This window comes from Hippoglossus stenolepis, chromosome 19 (assembly GCF_022539355.2).
Source record: "Hippoglossus stenolepis isolate QCI-W04-F060 chromosome 19, HSTE1.2, whole genome shotgun sequence".
NCBI lineage: Eukaryota > Metazoa > Chordata > Actinopteri > Pleuronectiformes > Pleuronectidae > Hippoglossus > Hippoglossus stenolepis.
In genome coordinates this window covers 10,300,487-10,318,052 of record NC_061501.1, presented here as the reverse complement: position 1 = coordinate 10,318,052, position 17,566 = coordinate 10,300,487, and the positions used below count along the sequence as shown (strand labels likewise).

Genomic DNA, 17,566 nt, shown 5'->3' with positions numbered 1-17,566 from the left:
TGGTGCAAACATTCATTTGGACCTCAAGATTAACTGGTTGAAGTTTGTTTGTCAAAGGTCAAGGTGACCTCATGTTCTCATGAACGTGATAGATCAGGACCATCTGGTCAAAAGTCAAGGTCATTGTGACCTCGCAAAACCCTTCTTTGTTCTTGTTGAAAGCGTAAGTCCTTTCAAATTTGACAAATGTTCACTAAGACTCACGGATGAACTGATCTGGATTTGGTGCTCAAAGGTTAAGGTCACAGTGTCTTTGGCCTCTTGAACATTATATCCCAAATCTGCCTTTTGGGGATTTCTTCAGATGTTGACCAGTTGTCACTTGGACCAAAAGATGAACCGATTCGATTTCAGAGATCATAGGCCACGGTAACCTCAAGTATGTGGGGGTCGTCCACTAACCAGAAGATCGGCAGTTCGATCCCAGTTTCCTCGATTCTGCATTCCAAATTCCTTGAAACCCTAATTGTGTGTATGATCCGAAGTGTGAATGGTTTATTGGCAAATCTGTACTGTAAAGAGTCGTTAAGACTAAAGAACATGTACCATGTGTGTGTGGACTGAAACTGCCCTGGTTGGCAGAGGCATGAGACTGCAGTAATTCTAGTTTACCTTGTGTCATCTTAAAAAAGAGCAAATACTGCAATACTGTCATGCAGTTGTACGCTTTTGTTTTATTTACATATCAAGCTGTTTGAACATTAAAATTTAAAAGATAAAAAAAGACACATTCTCAAAGTTTGTACATATAGTGCAGATTAACATGTAGTGCGTACAGGACAGTAAGTTCTCTACATTGCATGAGGGTATTGTATTGTATTGTATTGTTAAAGAGGAAGAGAAGTCTGCTCTGATACAGACCAGAGTATAGGGGGTCGTTCATACAGCAAAAGAAAACACTCGGGGTGAGGCTCCAGCTTCAGTTCACCTGGAGGGCTTCAAATATTGAATATTTCAAGTATTGTCAGAGTTCTGGAGGAAAGGCTGCTTCTCCAGGTTCGCCAGTTTTTATTTCACAGCTGACATCATATTCCAAAGAGCGACGAAATGCCTGCTAAACATTGACTGCTAGAAGATGGAAAATTGTCCAAAAAATACTATGGAGAAAGAGTGTGTCTCTATGAAGTTACTGCAATTCATGATGAGTGTGAGTGGCTGTGGTGTGGAGGAAGCATGTGGGTACAAATGAGATTCTATTTATTCTTTCGGTGTGTGGTCTCAATGACTGTTTACATTCAAGAAGCTACTGTTTCTTCTGCCTGATCACAACCCAGTGAGACTAACTAACAGGCATTTCACAGATTAGGTGCAGTTCACTGATCCATATTGCTGCGTGGGAATAAATAAATCAAGGGTATTTAATATTGTGAATCACTTTTGTTACATTACATAAAATCCACGAGTTCTTTTACCCAGCATTTATGATGAAGTTACGGTGGCCGAGACGTATCACACAATCACATGAGCAGAAAACACAACTGCGAAAAGTCAAGCACCCGAACCGTAACTCCTCAGATGGACCAGCATCACATTTTAAGCGGCGGCAGACAAGCGACGACTTGACCGCGTTAAGCAACTCTGCTTGTTTCATTGTCAACATCTGTTGTCGCTCACTTCCTTTGTGTGGCTTTTGTATTTGTGTTGTGGCTTTTGCATTTGTGTTTCCCCTTAATGTGCTTGTGTGAGACGTCTCAGCCACCGTGTGAAATGCTGCAAACAAGCACTAACTATGTGTCCGTGTGTCAACAGGTTCTCCGCTTCTCTGCTATTCTAGGGGCTGCGTCAACTTTTTCATTAATCCCTAAACTCCGAGTTCAACGAGCACAAAGTTACACAGTGATGAATGAATCCAGTTCCCGTCACTTCACGTGACCTGTTCGCCTGAATGTCAGACACAGAGATTGTGTAACTTTGTGCCTTTTCACATCCGGTGATAACAGCAGTTACAAAAGACGTCTTTCTCTGCATCTTCCTAAGCAAACACTAAACTAAACAGAACATGACAAAAGCAGTGAAGGGATATTATGAGCAGGCCATTGTTTGTCTCTATCAGTGCTGGCCAATCCAAAGCAAATCCTCTTCAAAAGGTGCTGCAAAGGATTCTGGGCCTTGATATGTGTGTACATATATCCTCTGCTCCTTCTTTCTTCGTCTTCCTTCTGTCTCCTTGGTTGCCCAGACAACAGAGATAGTGATGGCTTCTTAGCTCTGCAGTTCAGAACCACATCTCCCATGACCACCCTGTGCAGCCAGTGTTTCTAGTGTAGAGTATAGATGTGTTTGTGTTAGTGGGTTACTGTGTGTCTGTGTGTGTGTGTGTGTGTGTGTGTGAGCAGTTCTCAGGAGTGAAGTGTTTGTGTGCGTGTGCATGGGAGTGTGTTCAGCAGTCCATCTACTTCTCATCTTCATCACCTTCACTCATGCTGCTTATGGACGCCGACGCTCCTTTCGGGGAGTTCGGGGGCGAGGGCCGTGCGCTGTGCCAGCGTAAGGGGGGAGACGGGGGCGAGGGCGAGCGAAGGGGGGACAGTTCGCGGGGGGGGCTGTTGCAGGGCGACCCCCTGGGGGACAGAGCGTAGGACAGCATTCGGCCGCTGCGTTCCTGGAACACCTGTTTCTAGCGAGGGAAAAAGTACTGTTACTACTTGGGGTGAGGGTGGGAATTAAATAAATATATTCACAGTGATAACAGTCTATATGATGATGATGATGAGTGGGGCCTTGGTAGAGTTATTTACCCAAGTTCCATCTGGTCCAAAAAGTTCTAAGAAGTTACCGATGAATTCTCTGGATTTCTCCTCCCACTTCTGGATGAGGTCGTGACTCTTCTCCTCCACACGGTAAACGAAGTGTTTACTCTTCTCCTCAACGGTGCGAACCTTCTCCTTCATGCGATCCACCTGGTTCTGCAGTCGGTACTTTTTCTCCTGAGCGGATCAAATGGTGAGGAAACATATAAAGTTGAATCTCTTGAAGAAATGTTTTCATTGCATCCTGACTCAGTTAAACTTGTTGGGGACTGGTTGGTGTTTCGCTGCATATTTCATGTAATGTTATGGAAAAGAAACATGTTTCCTTTCAGTCGCAAATCAAAAAAATTACACCAACATGATCTTGATGCAGAAAAAACTTGAGCCTGATATGATTCCTCCATATCATTTTAGAATATAACACTAGATGGTGCTATATTCTAAAATGATATGATTTAAACAAAAAATATATTTGATTGTTTATATATAGACAAGCAGATGTTTGATTACATCTCCTAAAAAATCTATGAAATGATTGGTAGTCAGTGTAGGATGATTACAAAAGTTAGACAGAAATATTTTCTTCAAATTCAATAAAAAAAAAGTACATTATGTGGGTGACTGTGGCTCAGGGAGTAGAGCGGGTAGTCTTCTACCCAGAAGGTCAATATTTAGATCCTCCATTCAGAGTGCCGAAGTGTCCTTGGGCAAGACACTGAACCCCAAAATGATGTCGGCAGTGTATGAGAGATGTGCGACAGAGGAAGTGCTGCACTGTGAATGGGTTGAATGGCAAAACTGTACTGTAAAGCTCTTTGAGTGGTGATCAGGACTAGAAAAGTGCTATAGAAATATAGTAATATGATTAATGTAACCGAACTAAACGTTTAATTGTGATGTTCTGCATTACAACATAATGGTTGCATGATCAGTGAACGTACATTGATGTAACTGACGTTGAGCTCCTTGGCCGTGTAGCCACGTTGCAGGTTTCGTCGGGCGTAGACGTCATAGTCTCGGACAATCCTGGTGATTATGTCAGACGTTGAGATTCCCTCTGTCCTCTGTGTCGGCACGAACATCCCTGGTGTACACACACACACGCAGAAATACACTCAGTTTGAAAACTGAAAGGAGAAATCTGCAGAGTTGTCACAGCCTCAACTTTCTGGAGCACTGACCTGCCTCCTTGATGTGTTTATAAACATCCTCGCTTCCTGCTGAGGAGTATGGGATATCATCATGAGCCACAAAATCGATCTGAGAAACAATCACAGGAGACGTAGAATGTGGCAGAAAACTGACATGAGGTGAACATAAAACCCGGGTTTAACACACAGTAGGTCTCATACATGTCAGTCAACATACATGATAAAGGAGTTGGTGGTGAACACACACACAATGTGTTTTATCATATGCACCTTGTGTTTCTCCAGGAACTCGGGTGTGAGAGTCCAGGGTGCGTCTCTCAAAACCTCGTCGACGTAGCGACAGTGTCTCAGCGCTTCGTACCGTTCGTACTCCGTCATGACGGTGAAACCCTTGTACTTATGGGTCAGCTCATCACTGCACACTGTTCCAAACACACAATAAGGGAAATCCCACAAAACACATAGAAATCACACGAGTTAGACAAATCTGAATGGGTTATTTTTCACTGTGGCATTTCATCGTGCCGTGTTTGAGTGTGTGTTTGCATTTGTTATTCATATCTGTATTACCTCCAACTATAAGGTAGGTGTTGGGGAAGAGGTTCTTGGCCTGCATGAGAGCACGAGCATGCCCAGAGTGGAACAGGTCAAAGATGCCGTCTGCGTAGACTCTGACCGGTCGGTCCACTGAAAACACAAGACAGCAAAACTAATTTATTTTATACAGATTTCTTTGACATATGCATAATATTGCTTCTGCAGGAATGCTCACCCAACTTTCGGCACATCTTATTGTGTATTGACAACATTATATACCAGGTAAATGGTATTAATTGAAATGTATCAACTCTCTATCCAGGAGATTACAGGTGATTATTGGGTTTGTGCATCACAATGGACCATTAGGGCTTTTTTTATTATACTGATATAATTATTAGCAGCACGCTGGTCTTTCTGTGTGGAGTTTACATGTTCTCCCCGTAACTAGTTATAATATATAATATAATATAATTTGCTAGATTTCTACAATTCACAAGTATTAATATACCTTACTATATCAGTCTTTAATAAAGAAGTAGACAAACTAGTGGAAGGAGCTGTATTACTTTGCAGATGCAGTATAGTAGCAGTTGTTTTGGAGACAAATGTATTTCCAGGAAGGAAGAATTGTGAGTATTGTGTTAAATATGAGCATGAAAGAGAAGAGGTCAACCTGGGGTCCCTCTACGGGCCTGAGCAATGGTGAGTTTCTCATGAGGGGCGCGGCAGTCACAACTGGCCTCCCTGGCAAAGATGGCCGGCTCGGTCAGCGTCTGGAACAAAGGAGAACAGACAAACCCTGAGATTTAGATGGATACAAGTACAGAGGAGATTTCTGAAGATGATGGCGATGATGTTTTCCAAAAGGCTATTACAACATATATATTACAAATACTGTTATTGCATATATTTGAAATAAATTAATACAAAACCATGTATTATTTGTTCAAAAGAAACATGGCTGCCCATCCCAGTGAGCGGCAGGCCTCTGTTTCCAGCCTCATTTCAGATACAGTAACCTCCATTAAGTAACTGACCACAGCTCATGCCGGCTCCATGTTGGGCCGATTGAATTCAGAGCTGCACTCAGTGTTATTGATCAGTGTGTGTGTGTGTGTGTGTGTGTGTGTATTGTGTGACAGACAGTAAGGACAGAGTTATGGATCTGCCTCACAGGAATAAACTCAAATACAAAGAGAAGAATAAGAATCATGTGGTCAGAATGTAGGTGACCTCGCGGTGAATTGATCAGAGGGAAAACAATTATAATTTTTAGATAATTAAATCTTCGATGAAGCAGATGGAGGAATGATGACAGACAGCAGGACACAAGGAAAGACAGGACAGAGCCAGGAAGGACATTTGAGATAAGAAGGACAACACTGTTAGCACCAGCTCAAGGTTAAAGTGCTGCAGTGTGAGCCTGACAGAAAATGTGTTTCCGTGTGCCATCTGTTGACTGCAGGGAATACTAAGATGAATCTCATTCACACCAATAAAACACAGTTAGAGTCGGTACAGAGCCGAAAGACGTGGGAGTGTAAGAGGAGGAGGAAAAAATGGAAAGAGATCCAGTCTCGGGGGCAAATGACGTCAGAAATATCGTCTCGGAGCAACAACAAAACCAGAGACAGTTTCATGAGCACCGTCTGAAACAGGCCGAGGTAATGGAGACAGAAACGCAGGAAGGTGTTGTTCTTTGGTAAATATCAAATCAGTGGTGAGCTCTAAACGCTGAAGGGCAGACAAACATTTCTTACTGTACATAAGCTCAAGTGGCCTCTAGCTATACGGGGAGCGTTGAGATTGTATTTGTAGAACCACACCTTTGGAACAGAGGTGAATTATCACTGTTTTGAAAAATGACATGTGAAAGTTCAACAGCAACATTTCCTGAACGTAGTCTGTGCCCATGAATCAAGGCGTTACACACAACTGCAACGTTTTTCAGGACTATTTTGTCAGGAGACTGTCACGCCAATGATGGTTGGACATTATTCTGAGTTTTCTATGATATTTATTTGTCCTAAAACCTTTTAATGGTGAAAGAGACCTGCACTATAGGATAACATACAGCACCGTGAGGTTGTGTTTTCACCCTGTCCATTGATACATTTTCACCATATTTCCCAGATGATAATTAAGGGATCTTGATGAAAAACATCAGGCATATTTAGGGGGACTGATATCTATGAGTGTGAGCAATCTGGTGCAGCTTGATTGAATTTAAAGGGACTGTTGGGCCTTAGCGGGGGTGTACGCTCGGCTGAGTGAAGTATCTTCATTTGGTATAAAAACGAAGCTTGATAGTTCCATATTGTGTCATTTGCATCGTCTTTTGATAAGGTTAGAAGACATGGAACATATATTTAATGGAAAAGAAAATGTTGGTAGACTGTATACTCAGTATTGTTACTATTACACATATGGCAGTAAGGTCTGTGTCAAAGCCAATGTCAACTAAACACAAGGAATAACTGTAACACGCTACAACAATGAATCAACCACATCATTAAAACTTATTTGTAGAATTAAATAGTTGCATATAATAATAATTGTATTCTTTTCGCTTTATTATATGAATCGCTGAAATTAAGAGGTCTGGAGACAAGTTGATTTTAATGGTTATGCATGTAAATGTCTGTCAAAAGAAGCAGCACATATAAAATAAGGCAGGTAAAGAGTTGGGGCAGCAAGAGGAATAGACGGGAGGCATTGATTTTTAATATTTGGCACATATGTGTGACTCCCCCTGTGGTGTCTACCTCCAATTTTACCTGCACACTCTTTCCCTGACCTTTTAAATTGCAAAGACATTTTGCTAGCATGTCTTCATCTTCTCTGCACTGCCCCGTCCGTTTGCACACGAGTTGGAGCCATTAGAGCTGCAACCACAACAGCAATATGCTGAGGGAGCGTCCTCGTCACCTCCATGATTCCTCGGGCATGGTGGGTGAAAACCCGGGGGAGCTTACAAACATTTAGCACAGAGCAGATGGTGCAGCTTAAACACTAACAACCAGCAGCACACGGGCCTGTTAGGAGGGCTGGTTAGAGGCCGCTCGGTCAAACCAACTCTTGGACGAGCAAAGAACATCTGGCATGAGAAAGATTAAAGCCCCCCCCCTAAAAATGCATGAGAGAAGCAGACAGCAGCAGAGATGAGACTGCACGAGCACAGAGAGGATGGAGGGAGGACAGAAGATGGAGACAAGCGTGAGGACAGAACAACAGAGGAGGAGAGAGAAGGAGGATTTCTGTCCATTCTGCTGCAAAGTCCTTTCAGCAGGACGTCCATTCTCTCTCACACACACACACACAATGTCCACTCAGCAGTCTGAACATCTCCCTCGGCCACTTGCTGTAGGAGATCTGTTTCATAACAGGGGTGGGGGGTGGGGATGAGGAGCCTTTCTTTGTCTGCCTCTCTCACACTCTGTACACACCACAAGACGTCCATACACAGGGAAACACACATTTCACACAGACGACCCTACCGTCCGAGGATGCGGGCAGGTGTGCTCGAGCTCCTCCATTATTTCCAAAGACTCTGTGGTCCCTCAGCGATGTGACTCAGCATCAGTGCAACGATGCGGCCTCTCTACTCTCTACTCTCTCTGCCTCTTTCTCCTTCATCCGTTCGCCCCGCCCACTCTCTGCTCTGACTCTCTGTCTGTCCTCCCCCCCTCTACCTCCTCCCTTCTTCTTCTCCTCCTCCTTCTCTCTGATGCCCCTGCTGCAGAGAGAAGGAGGCCGCAAAGAGGTCTCACTCTGACTGTTTTCTTTTTTAGCACAACAAATTGTCATACCAGTGCCAGTGTGATTTGATTTGGGGTTTGTGTATTTGTGTCATGTTGTGGATGTGCAATAAGGCCCTTAAGTTGATCTGGAGTGATCAGTCAGATCTGTCAGAAAACCACCACATCGGCATCACTAACCACCTGAGAAAAAACAAAGCATTGGGATGTGCCGCTTGTTTCGCACGGGTCAGATTACACAGTGCAGGGAGTTGCTGTGTCGATAGACGATCTCTGCTCGCTCGCAGACTGATGAGCTCTCTCCATGGCGACGGAAAGAGGAGAGAGCTGCGGGAGAGGACCAATCAGAGAAGAGCTCCAGCGACCCGGCAGCTCAGGCAGCGGCGGGGATTGGGGGAGTGGTCCATGGCACCATCAGTGAGAGGCTGTTCCCCAGCATCACCCAGTGTCCACTGACCAGGGACATGGTCCGATTGTTGTAGATGTAACATGTACTAAGAGTGAACTAGTGATTATTGTTGATTAGTATTGATTTCTGACATGGTGTATTCTGACATGGTGTATGCTGACAGAGTATTCTGCAGAGGATACATATACATATTAAGGCCTTGGATATCTTAACCTGTACCTTCAGTTGTAAACTCACTTACAATAATACAAATAATAATAAACTTCATATTGCATCTTTCAAAACACAGTTTCAATGTGCTTTTCAAGTTACAAATGAAACATTGAAGGTCTAGGAAACAGGTGAATGTACTGTGTTGACATGTTTATCAGTTGTTGCATCGAGTTAAAGTTGTAGTTTGAGTTCACACACAGTTTAATATACAGATCCAGCCTATATATGTGTGCGAATTGGCACATGAATTAAACTGTGATGTTTCCAATGCTTGAAACTACTCAAACTAATTTTCTCAAATGCTTCTCCGCAAACTTTCTACTGTAGCATCATTAAAACACACAATGAAAAGGGGTTTCCATGCTTTTTCGTGCGGAGGATGCGTGTTTACCTTCGGTGGTCCCCTTCTGCAACAAAGAGGCGCAACAGCTGCGCAGCCGGAATGCGCTCTGACGCGTCGCTGCTTCACCATCCTGTCCAAACACCAGACAGTGTCAAAACCACCAGTGCTGATCTGTGTTGTCCTCTTCGCTTTTTCCGTCTGGTTCGCGGGAGAGTCCGAGGCTGGAGCCCGTCTGGGGTTTAATTCCAAAGTGCAGCGGAGCGGCTGCGGTCCGTCTGTCCCAGTCCGGTCAGGTCAGCTGCTCACCAGCAACTGGTCAGCTGCGACCACTGTGGACACAGCAGACCCTCTGTCTACTGTGCTGCACCCATGTGGAGGACATAACTCATGCAACCTGCACCTTGTAGCCTCATCCTGAGAAGTGATCACGTCTTCTGCACAGTAAAAAAAAAAAACTATAAGAACAATGATGCATTTGAGAGAACACACCAAAATAGTTCTTAGGCTGCAGAACATGCTCTAATAACTATTTGCTTCTAAAGCCACAAATATGATCATGATGGTGATGTGAGCATTAACCCACTATATGTTATGAGGCTATTAGGGTTAGATATGGATTATTATTGTGATGTAATGGCATCAAGAGGCTAAAATATGCTGTGGGGACGAAGGACAAACCGGCCTTTGTGTTTTCATTGTTCACTGTAGTTACTGTGTGGCCCCAATCTGGGACAGGAAGCCATTGTGCCCTCCATAGTCCCGCCTGGTCGCCATGGAAACGAACTTTATAGGGATACACAGGCACAGACACTGAAAAGATGGAGAACCACGTGGCCTGATCCTAATTTGAAAAATCTAATTTGAGGATAGTTGCTGAGATGTGTTTACCATGATGCACACATATACTGCTATTATGAATATTATATATTATATATTATTATGTATATACCACATTGAAGTTATAGCCTGTATGTAGAATGTACATTACATTATGTTTTCTATGTAATGATTATAGTGTAACACACTGTTCTCTCTTGTTAACATGTCTTTGGATCGAGTGATACAAACACGACTCTTACACTGTACAACACTGCCCCCGATAGGCCAGAAATTATATAATCCCATTGGCTGGCAGCGCCGTGATGTCATTTCCTGCATATGACTTTCCCCGGGAAGGTAAATTGGCGGGTGATCGTCCTGTTGTGTTGACTGACCGTCTTTCCCACCGACCGACTCTCCGGTGCTCACCAGCTGCTGTCAGACAACAAGAACCTACACCCATGGCTCCGGTGTCCAACCCCGACAAAGACACGGAGGCTCAGGGCGCCGGTGAGTGGCCGCATCGCTTTGTTTGGGAGCTAACTTTGGCGGACTGGCTCGGAGGGGAGCGAAGGAGTTAGCTAACACACCTGCTAGCTATCACTATCACACCAGCAGAGGGAACATGCTTTAGCCTTTAGCAGGGCTTGTGTCTATAACGTTGCAAACATGCTAACAGTTAGCAATAGACGTTTAGGCTTTAAACACATTGTAAGCTAGTTCTGCTAACATCTACTGTTTTGACATCTTCCACACGAGGCCCTGGGATGAATAGGACAATTTACCATTAATTGATCAAGCAACCATTGTTTAAATATCACTAACTATCCATTCAGATGTGTTTATTGTTCAGGTAATATGAGTTAAAAGAGAAACCAGGTCGTGCAGTGCAGTCGGTGTTAAATCAAACTGTCATGTTGGACACCTGCCGTGTTGTCATGGTGACGTGCTCCTGTCCTCAGAGGATGGAGGGGACTCCTGCGGTCTGGCCAGGTCTCGTTCCCGGCGGGAGAAGAAGGAGAAGTTGGGCAGGAAGTCTGCGCTGGAGCAGCTGAAGAAGGCCAAGAAGGGGGAGAAGGTCAAATATGAAGTAAGGACCCCGGGTAGCAAACAGTCTGTGTGTTACTGTGTGTGGAATGAGTTAGCAGGGGGTGAGACCTCAGAGCTGCATCCTCTGACTTGTTAGGATCCAAGAACACATCTTTACTGACTTGGTATCAACCAATCAGCAGGTCTTTCCCCAAAATGTCATTTCCACAAGGAAATTGTCAATTAACAAAAGAATGATCACCAATTTTAAGGGAAAAAATTCCAACATCTTGGCTCGTTTGAACTCCTTAAATGTGAATTACTTTTCCTTCATATTTTATATAAAAAATGCTTCTGAAAATCATTTCGTGGGACAGCTGAATCTCAGAGGGACGAGTAGATCAAAACTTGTGAAAGAGCTCCAGCATGTTGTCTAACTTGCCATCAGAGATTTGTTATGCAACGGTTTGGAACCAGATGAAGGATTAGTACCGAACGTAACATAATAAATCTCTGATTGCAAGTTAGACTTTGTGCGGGAGCTCTTTCACAAGTTTTGATCCATTCATAGTTTATTGAAACATACAAGGTGGTGTGTTTAGAAGGGCTGTGCATTAACTTTTTTTGCACATAGCACCGGTGCTACAGAGGGTGATAGTTTTGTAGCATTAGTAAACATCAGTCACTATCTCTAAAAACAACTGCTGGTATGTGACAAGTAAATAATTTGTTTGGTTCAGGGCACACAAATACTAAACCCTAAAAAACCTTTACCCCACGACAGTGAACAGCCCTGTTCAGCACATTTTATAGGATGAACAAGCAATTTAATATTCATAATCTTGACAGAGAAAAGTGCTTCAGGATTTAATATTTACTCGGGTTTGCTTGTTTAATAGATGTTAAGCCAATGATAATGTTTTCCAGGTGGAGGAGTTCACCAGTGTTTACGAGGAGGTGGACGAGGATCAGTACTCAAAGATGGTACGAGAGCGACAAGAGGATGACTGGATTATTGATGATGGTGAGTGTCAGTCTCTTTATTCACTGCAGGAATATATGTGTGATGAAGAGGTCTTATAACACTTCTCTTCACCCAGATGGAACAGGATATGTGGAGGACGGACGAGAAATCTTCGATGACGATTTGGATGATGACGTAGTGGAAAACAAAAAAGGTGAACTAAGACTGCATCAGACATTAGTTTTATGTATTTCTTTGAGAGTGGGAGTTGGACAATGGACAGTTTAGGTGTGTAAATACATTTTTTTGTGTTTGCAGGAAAAGCAGGTGCTAAAGGAGCCGGCTCAAAGAAAAATGTGACGAAAGCTGCCGTCTCTAAGCCCAACACCATTAAGAGCCTCTTCATGAACAGTAATGTCAAGCGACCGGCTGAGGTGTGTTTCTGTTTGTGTCATTGACTGTTTTTAGTAACTGCTTCTTTTACAATTTTCCTCAAGTCTTTATGTTGATTTTCTGAACCATTACTTTCACAGGAACTACTCGAGATAATTTCTTCAAATTTGTCACAAACATTCATTTTGATTAAAAGATGAACACAATAGATTTTGTTTGTTAAAGGTCACTCTGTCCTCACAAAGCACATTTTTGGCCACAACCCAAGAATTTATGTGTAAATTATGACATATTTTTAAGAATCAATGTCAACACAGTCAAAGGTCAACTTCACAGTAACTTTGTAATGTTCTTTTTTTCTGGCCATTATTTAACCATAACTTAAGAACAGAGAGGGAGGTTGTGATCATATTTCCTGCAACACTTTTGCCTGGTAGAGGCATACATACAACTGCATGGCATTAATTCTAGTTTTACGTTTCGGTGGAAGTGAAAACACAAAAATGGAACAGGAGAAGTCACTGACACCAATTCTTGCTCCTTTATTTGTTCATGCATTGATCAGGATTGTAATTTTGTCTGTTGCAGAAAGACGTGGACCTTTCCAAAGATGACTTATTAGGAGACATCCTACAGGACCTGCACTCTGAGGTTAGTAACACACCATCTAGCAAACAGAACATAATTAATTGTGCTTTCTTTATAGAGATACTTTGACAGCAGTATTGAGTTTGATGTCTCCCATAATTTATCAAGTGGTTGCTAAAAATATAGATTTTAAGATTAATGATTCGCGAGCAGGCCATGGTGTGTAAATGACACTAGACACCAGAAAGTAGAAATACACAATAGATAAAAAGTGATATAAATATATATAAAAACAGTGAAAAACATGACAGAAAGATGATAAATCCCATGGATCCAAACACTTAATTCGGGCATAATTCAATTAGGGGGAGTCTTCCATGCCCCTCTGTCATGTCTCAGTAAAACACAGAAGAATCTCAACCTTTTGAGGTGAAGAAGTCATTCAATATACAGGATTTCACATGTCGGTTAATATGGTTTTGCCTCATTTCTTGCGTAGTGATGGTAACTTTTTTTAATAGCCGACCTTTACTCCTCTTTTTTGTCCATGTTTAATCTGATATATTGTCATGTTTGCTTTTTAAATCAGTTTTTAATCTGTCTTCCTAGAAACCAAGTCCTTTGGCAGCTCTGCCTGTGGTGACTCTGAAGAAAAAGAAGTCTCTTGGATCACCCTTGAATCCGTTTTCCATCAAACCTCAAATGCCAAAGGTATTCTTCAATCCGTCAACATTTTCTGTCATTGTTTTGAAAATATTTTAAACATATAATGTTTTGTCACCAGGAGTCACCCTCAGCTACAGGGTTAAAGTCCAAAGTGATCCGCCCGCCGCTTTCTCACCCGAGCCCAAGGACATCAGCTGTTCCTCCTCCCTCCAAACCTGCTCTTCCTTCAGAGAAGCAGCGGGTGAAGGAGCTGGATGATGAGGAAGGTGAGGAAGACAGAGACACAGTTGTACAAACTTTTACTCTGTTTGTCTCCTTATAGAAAAAGAGCTCACTCTTATCTTTTATGGCGACTTGTCTCTTAGTAAATGACTCTCTGGCGTTTGATGGTGTGGACTTCGATGAGCCGATGGAGGTTGGACTGGAGGAGCAGAAGCCTGTAGTTACTGAGGATGCTGAGCCTGGATCTAAAGTCGGAGCGGTGGCTGCAGTGAAAGTGGAGCCCAAAGCAGAGTGTCCGGATCCTGTCCTCATGTACGTTTTTATCTGCCTTCGATGTGTCTGTTCAAGACCTGGATGAGATTTTTCTGCCTCAGTTTTTTCAGTTTTCCACACATTAGAGACACCGAATCCTTCATGTATAATAAATGCATAAAGTGAATTATGTGCTGTTGCTAACATGGGAGGGATTCACTAATGAGCTTGAGTTTTAACATCTTTGTTCCTCTGTCCATTTCCAGGTCGAGCAGGATCGGAGGCTCCTGGGGACAAGAGGAGGAGGGCGGAGTCACCGAGGCTCAAGCAGAGGTACAGGTCGACTCCAGCAAACTCCCCCTAGCGGAGGGGCCAGACGGGGAGCAGGTTTTCCGTTTCTATTGGTTGGATGCATTTGAAGAGCCGTACAGTAAGCCAGGTGAGTCAAACTTACACTTGAAGGGAAAATATGTAGAGAGGACACTATCGCTGTGAAGCACCTGCTGATATTTTCATTTCGCTAGGTGTGGTGTACCTGTTTGGAAAAGTGTGGATCGAATCTGCAAAGTCTCACGTCAGCTGCTGCGTTTCTGTCAAGAACATCGAGCGGACCATGTACCTGCTGCCTCGGGAATACGTAGGTCTCCTGTTCTGTCACATGGCCGCTAATCTCACTCTTATAGGAAGGTTAGAGTTGCTGTTTTCCGACAGGGGGAAGTTCAAATGGAAAAAGATAGAACGATCGTTAGGTTTTCAGGAACAGAACAACCAGGCTCTGCCGCTGATACTTAATGGATTGTTAGAAAACTCTGAACAGATTTTATAGTGAATCACGACCTTGTAAAAATTATATTTCTGTCTGTATGTACACTTCATCTACGTATTTTACCTCTTATTACTGTAATGAGTAAGACCACTTGTTTAGATTCTCAGTCAGTTGCCTTTAAGTTTAATTACAGAACTTTTATTACACTATAAAGTTTTATAGTTTTGGAATCTAAAATAATTATAATTCATTTTCCATGCAAAGTACAGATGTAGGATGAAACTAGATTTTTTTTCTACTGTGTTTCTACTTGTAAAATGTGTGTGTGATCACTTTAACACCTTTTTATTAACTTGTTTTTTCTTCTAACTTTAATCAACAGAAAGTAAATCCTAAGACTGGGGAGGTGTCGGATACTCCTGTCGGAATGATGGACGTTTACCAGGAGTTAAACGAGCTCTCTGAGAAGTTCAGGATTATGAAGTTCAAGTCCAAGGTTGGTTCCAACCTTAGATATAGCATAATAGTATTTTTCTGGTGGGTGGCTTGTCTGACTTGTTTGTGGTTTCTGTGTTTGTCTCTCTGCAGAAAGTGGACAGGAACTACTCCTTTGAAATTCCTGATGTGCCCAGTCAGTGCGAATACCTGGAAGTCAGATATTCTGTGAGTAGACACATGCACACGTATCCACCTTCCCCAGATTGTCCATGGTTTTCTCCTAGTAACACATTTATCTGTGTGGGGAATTTGTTTTCTTGTAGGCTGAGTTTCCTGCGCTGCCTACTGACCTGAAGGGGGCAACCTTTTCCCACATTTTCGGTACCAACACCTCCAGTCTGGAGCACTTCCTCCTCAGCAGGAAGATCAGAGGGCCTTGCTGGCTCGACATCAAGACTCCACGTAAGAAGGATATCTAGAAATGTGGCCCATGTTTCAAAGATCGATCGTTACCTGCATTTTGTTGTTTAAAAGGGATTATGCACGTAACAAGTAAAATATACTCCAGGTCATCAGAGTAGGAAATGTTTTCTCTGGATTTTACAATAAATTTGGAATCTCCTATGAAAATTGCCAATTTAACGTCTCCTCTGTGTGTGTGTGTGTGTGTGTGTGTGTGTGTGTGTGTGTGTGTGTGTGTGTGTGTGTGTGTGTGTGTGTGTGTGTGTGTGTGTGTGTGTGTGTGTGTGTGTGTGTGTGTGTGTGTGTGTGTGTGTGTGTGTGTGTGTGTGTGTGTGTGTGTGTTAGAGCTGTTGAGCCAGCCGGTGAGCTGGTGTAAGGTGGAAGCTCTGGCCCTGAGAAGTGACCTGGTCTCTGTGGTTAAAGACTTGACTCCTCCGCCCATCACTGTCATGTCCATCAGCCTCAAGACGATCCAGAACACCAAGACACACCACAATGAGGTCAGAGCATTGTCAGTTCCCGCTTTTAGCAGGAACTGTATGATGGATTAATTATTGTAGTATATCATGTTATTATTTAACAGTGTTATTTATTGCTGTGGCTGTAAACAGACTGAAATATAAAGTGAGCAAGGACGTGATGATATAATTGTTCTTCTGCAGATTGTGTCTCTGGCTGCGCTCGTTCACTATGAGTTCCATATGGATAAATCTGCACCTCAACCTCCCTACCAGAACCACTTCTGTGGTGAGTTATTCAAATTTGCTGTTTTTTATTTATTTATAGAATTGCACAGAATTGTGTATGAAATGGAAATGTATGGGAATTTAATCATATTCAGTCACATAAATATGTCATAAACATCAGATTTACATTTTATTCTGCAGCCAGTATGTCCTACGGTTGAACATGTTGAATACTAATCAGAAGCTCAGTCGACAAGTGAGTCTAAAAATGATGAACGTGTAGAAATGATTGTTATTGTTTTTTCAGTGGTCAGTAAACCAGGAGACTGTATCTTCCCGTACGACTTCAAAGAGGCGATCAGGAAGAAGGTGAGTGGCCTTTATTTCAGTATTTTAGATTTCAATGTACAGGTTTCTTTTGACTTGATGTAGGGAATATTGTCTGCACTATGGCTCCTCTCCGTGGTCTGTGTGAATGCTGAACATTGAGTGTCTCCCTCCCTCTGTTAGAATGGGAAGGTGGAGATAGCTGCCACAGAGCGAACTCTGCTCGGCTTCTTCTTGGCCAAGATGCACAAGATTGACCCTGATGTGCTGGTGGTGAGTAGAAGACACTGGGATATAGGAACATAAGATGCACAGGAAATGGGTGAAATGCTTCATCACCGTGGTGCCCTTCTATTTCCTGTAGGGCCATGACATCTTTGGTTTTGACCTGGAAGTGCTTCTGCAGAGGATCAACGTGTGCAAGGTTCCGCACTGGTCTAAGATTGGACGCCTTCGGAGGTCAAATATGCCCAAATTAGGTGTAAGAAAAACTAAAATCCCAAGTAATAGAGGCTGTTGTTGTATTTCTTTACCGTTCTTCACATCACTAATCATTTCATATGTTGTATGTGCTTGTGTTTATGTGTTTTTGTGGCCTGTATTCTTGCAGGGTCGTGGTTCCTTTGCAGAGAAGAGCGCAACATGTGGCCGACTAGTGTGCGATGTGGAGATCTCAGCCAAGGAGCTGATTCGCTGTAAAAGTTATCACCTGACTGAGCTGACTGCACAGGTGCTGAAGACGGAGAGAGTCACCATCCCGCAGGAAGAGATCAAAAACCTCTACAGGTGA

The 17,566-nt window shown here is 42.9% G+C and overlaps 2 protein-coding genes across 6 annotated transcripts in view; one reads left to right on the top strand and one right to left on the bottom strand.

Annotated features, from left to right (window-relative positions):
* Nucleotides 1-654: 654 nt before the first annotated feature.
* On the bottom strand, nt 655-9,538 carry LOC118098377 (choline-phosphate cytidylyltransferase B). Of its 5 annotated transcripts, none has more exons than XM_035142121.2 (8): nt 9,213-9,538; nt 5,115-5,214; nt 4,472-4,588; nt 4,172-4,323; nt 3,932-4,010; nt 3,692-3,834; nt 2,777-2,927; nt 655-2,617 (listed from the first exon to the last, which is right to left on the bottom strand). In XM_035142121.2, exons 1-8 carry the CDS (start codon nt 9,291-9,293, stop codon nt 2,415-2,417), a joined length of 1,026 nt encoding a protein of 341 aa, XP_034998012.1. In that variant the 5' UTR covers nt 9,294-9,538; the 3' UTR covers nt 655-2,414. The 5 variants fall into 5 exon arrangements, with proteins under 5 accessions (XP_034998012.1, XP_034998013.1, XP_034998009.1 ...); XM_035142122.2 differs by having other exon boundaries at nt 655-2,611; XM_035142118.2 differs by having other exon boundaries at nt 655-2,611; nt 2,739-2,927; nt 9,213-9,530.
* Nucleotides 9,539-10,329: 791 nt separating this feature from the next.
* pola1 (polymerase (DNA directed), alpha 1) overlaps nt 10,330-17,566 on the top strand; it is a 48,149-nt gene continuing 40,912 nt past the window's right edge. The window contains exons 1-20 of the mRNA XM_035142997.2: nt 10,330-10,493; nt 10,946-11,073; nt 11,940-12,036; nt 12,113-12,190; nt 12,295-12,410; nt 12,958-13,020; nt 13,567-13,668; nt 13,742-13,889; nt 13,989-14,157; nt 14,364-14,536; nt 14,622-14,734; nt 15,246-15,359; nt 15,452-15,526; nt 15,625-15,763; nt 16,109-16,263; nt 16,426-16,510; nt 16,757-16,818; nt 16,960-17,049; nt 17,141-17,257; nt 17,387-17,562. Of these exons, the coding sequence (XP_034998888.2) occupies nt 10,445-10,493; nt 10,946-11,073; nt 11,940-12,036; nt 12,113-12,190; nt 12,295-12,410; nt 12,958-13,020; nt 13,567-13,668; nt 13,742-13,889; nt 13,989-14,157; nt 14,364-14,536; nt 14,622-14,734; nt 15,246-15,359; nt 15,452-15,526; nt 15,625-15,763; nt 16,109-16,263; nt 16,426-16,510; nt 16,757-16,818; nt 16,960-17,049; nt 17,141-17,257; nt 17,387-17,562 (2,249 nt within the window). The 5' untranslated portion in view covers nt 10,330-10,444. The remainder of the gene's footprint in view (nt 10,494-10,945; nt 11,074-11,939; nt 12,037-12,112; nt 12,191-12,294; nt 12,411-12,957; nt 13,021-13,566; nt 13,669-13,741; nt 13,890-13,988; nt 14,158-14,363; nt 14,537-14,621; nt 14,735-15,245; nt 15,360-15,451; nt 15,527-15,624; nt 15,764-16,108; nt 16,264-16,425; nt 16,511-16,756; nt 16,819-16,959; nt 17,050-17,140; nt 17,258-17,386; nt 17,563-17,566) is intronic.

Coding starts and splice junctions, on each gene's coding strand:
- LOC118098377 (XM_035142117.2), bottom strand. CDS start 9,293: ATGGTGAAGCAGCGACGCGTCAGAGCGCATTCCGGCTGCGCAGCTGTT. Junction 4,589..5,114: donor GGCCCGTAGAGGGACCCCAG/GTTGACCTCTTC, acceptor TTGTGTTTTCAG/TGGACCGACCGGTCAGAGTC. Junction 2,618..2,738: donor TTGGACCAGATGGAACTTGG/GTAAATAACTCT, acceptor TTCCCTCGCTAG/AAACAGGTGTTCCAGGAACG.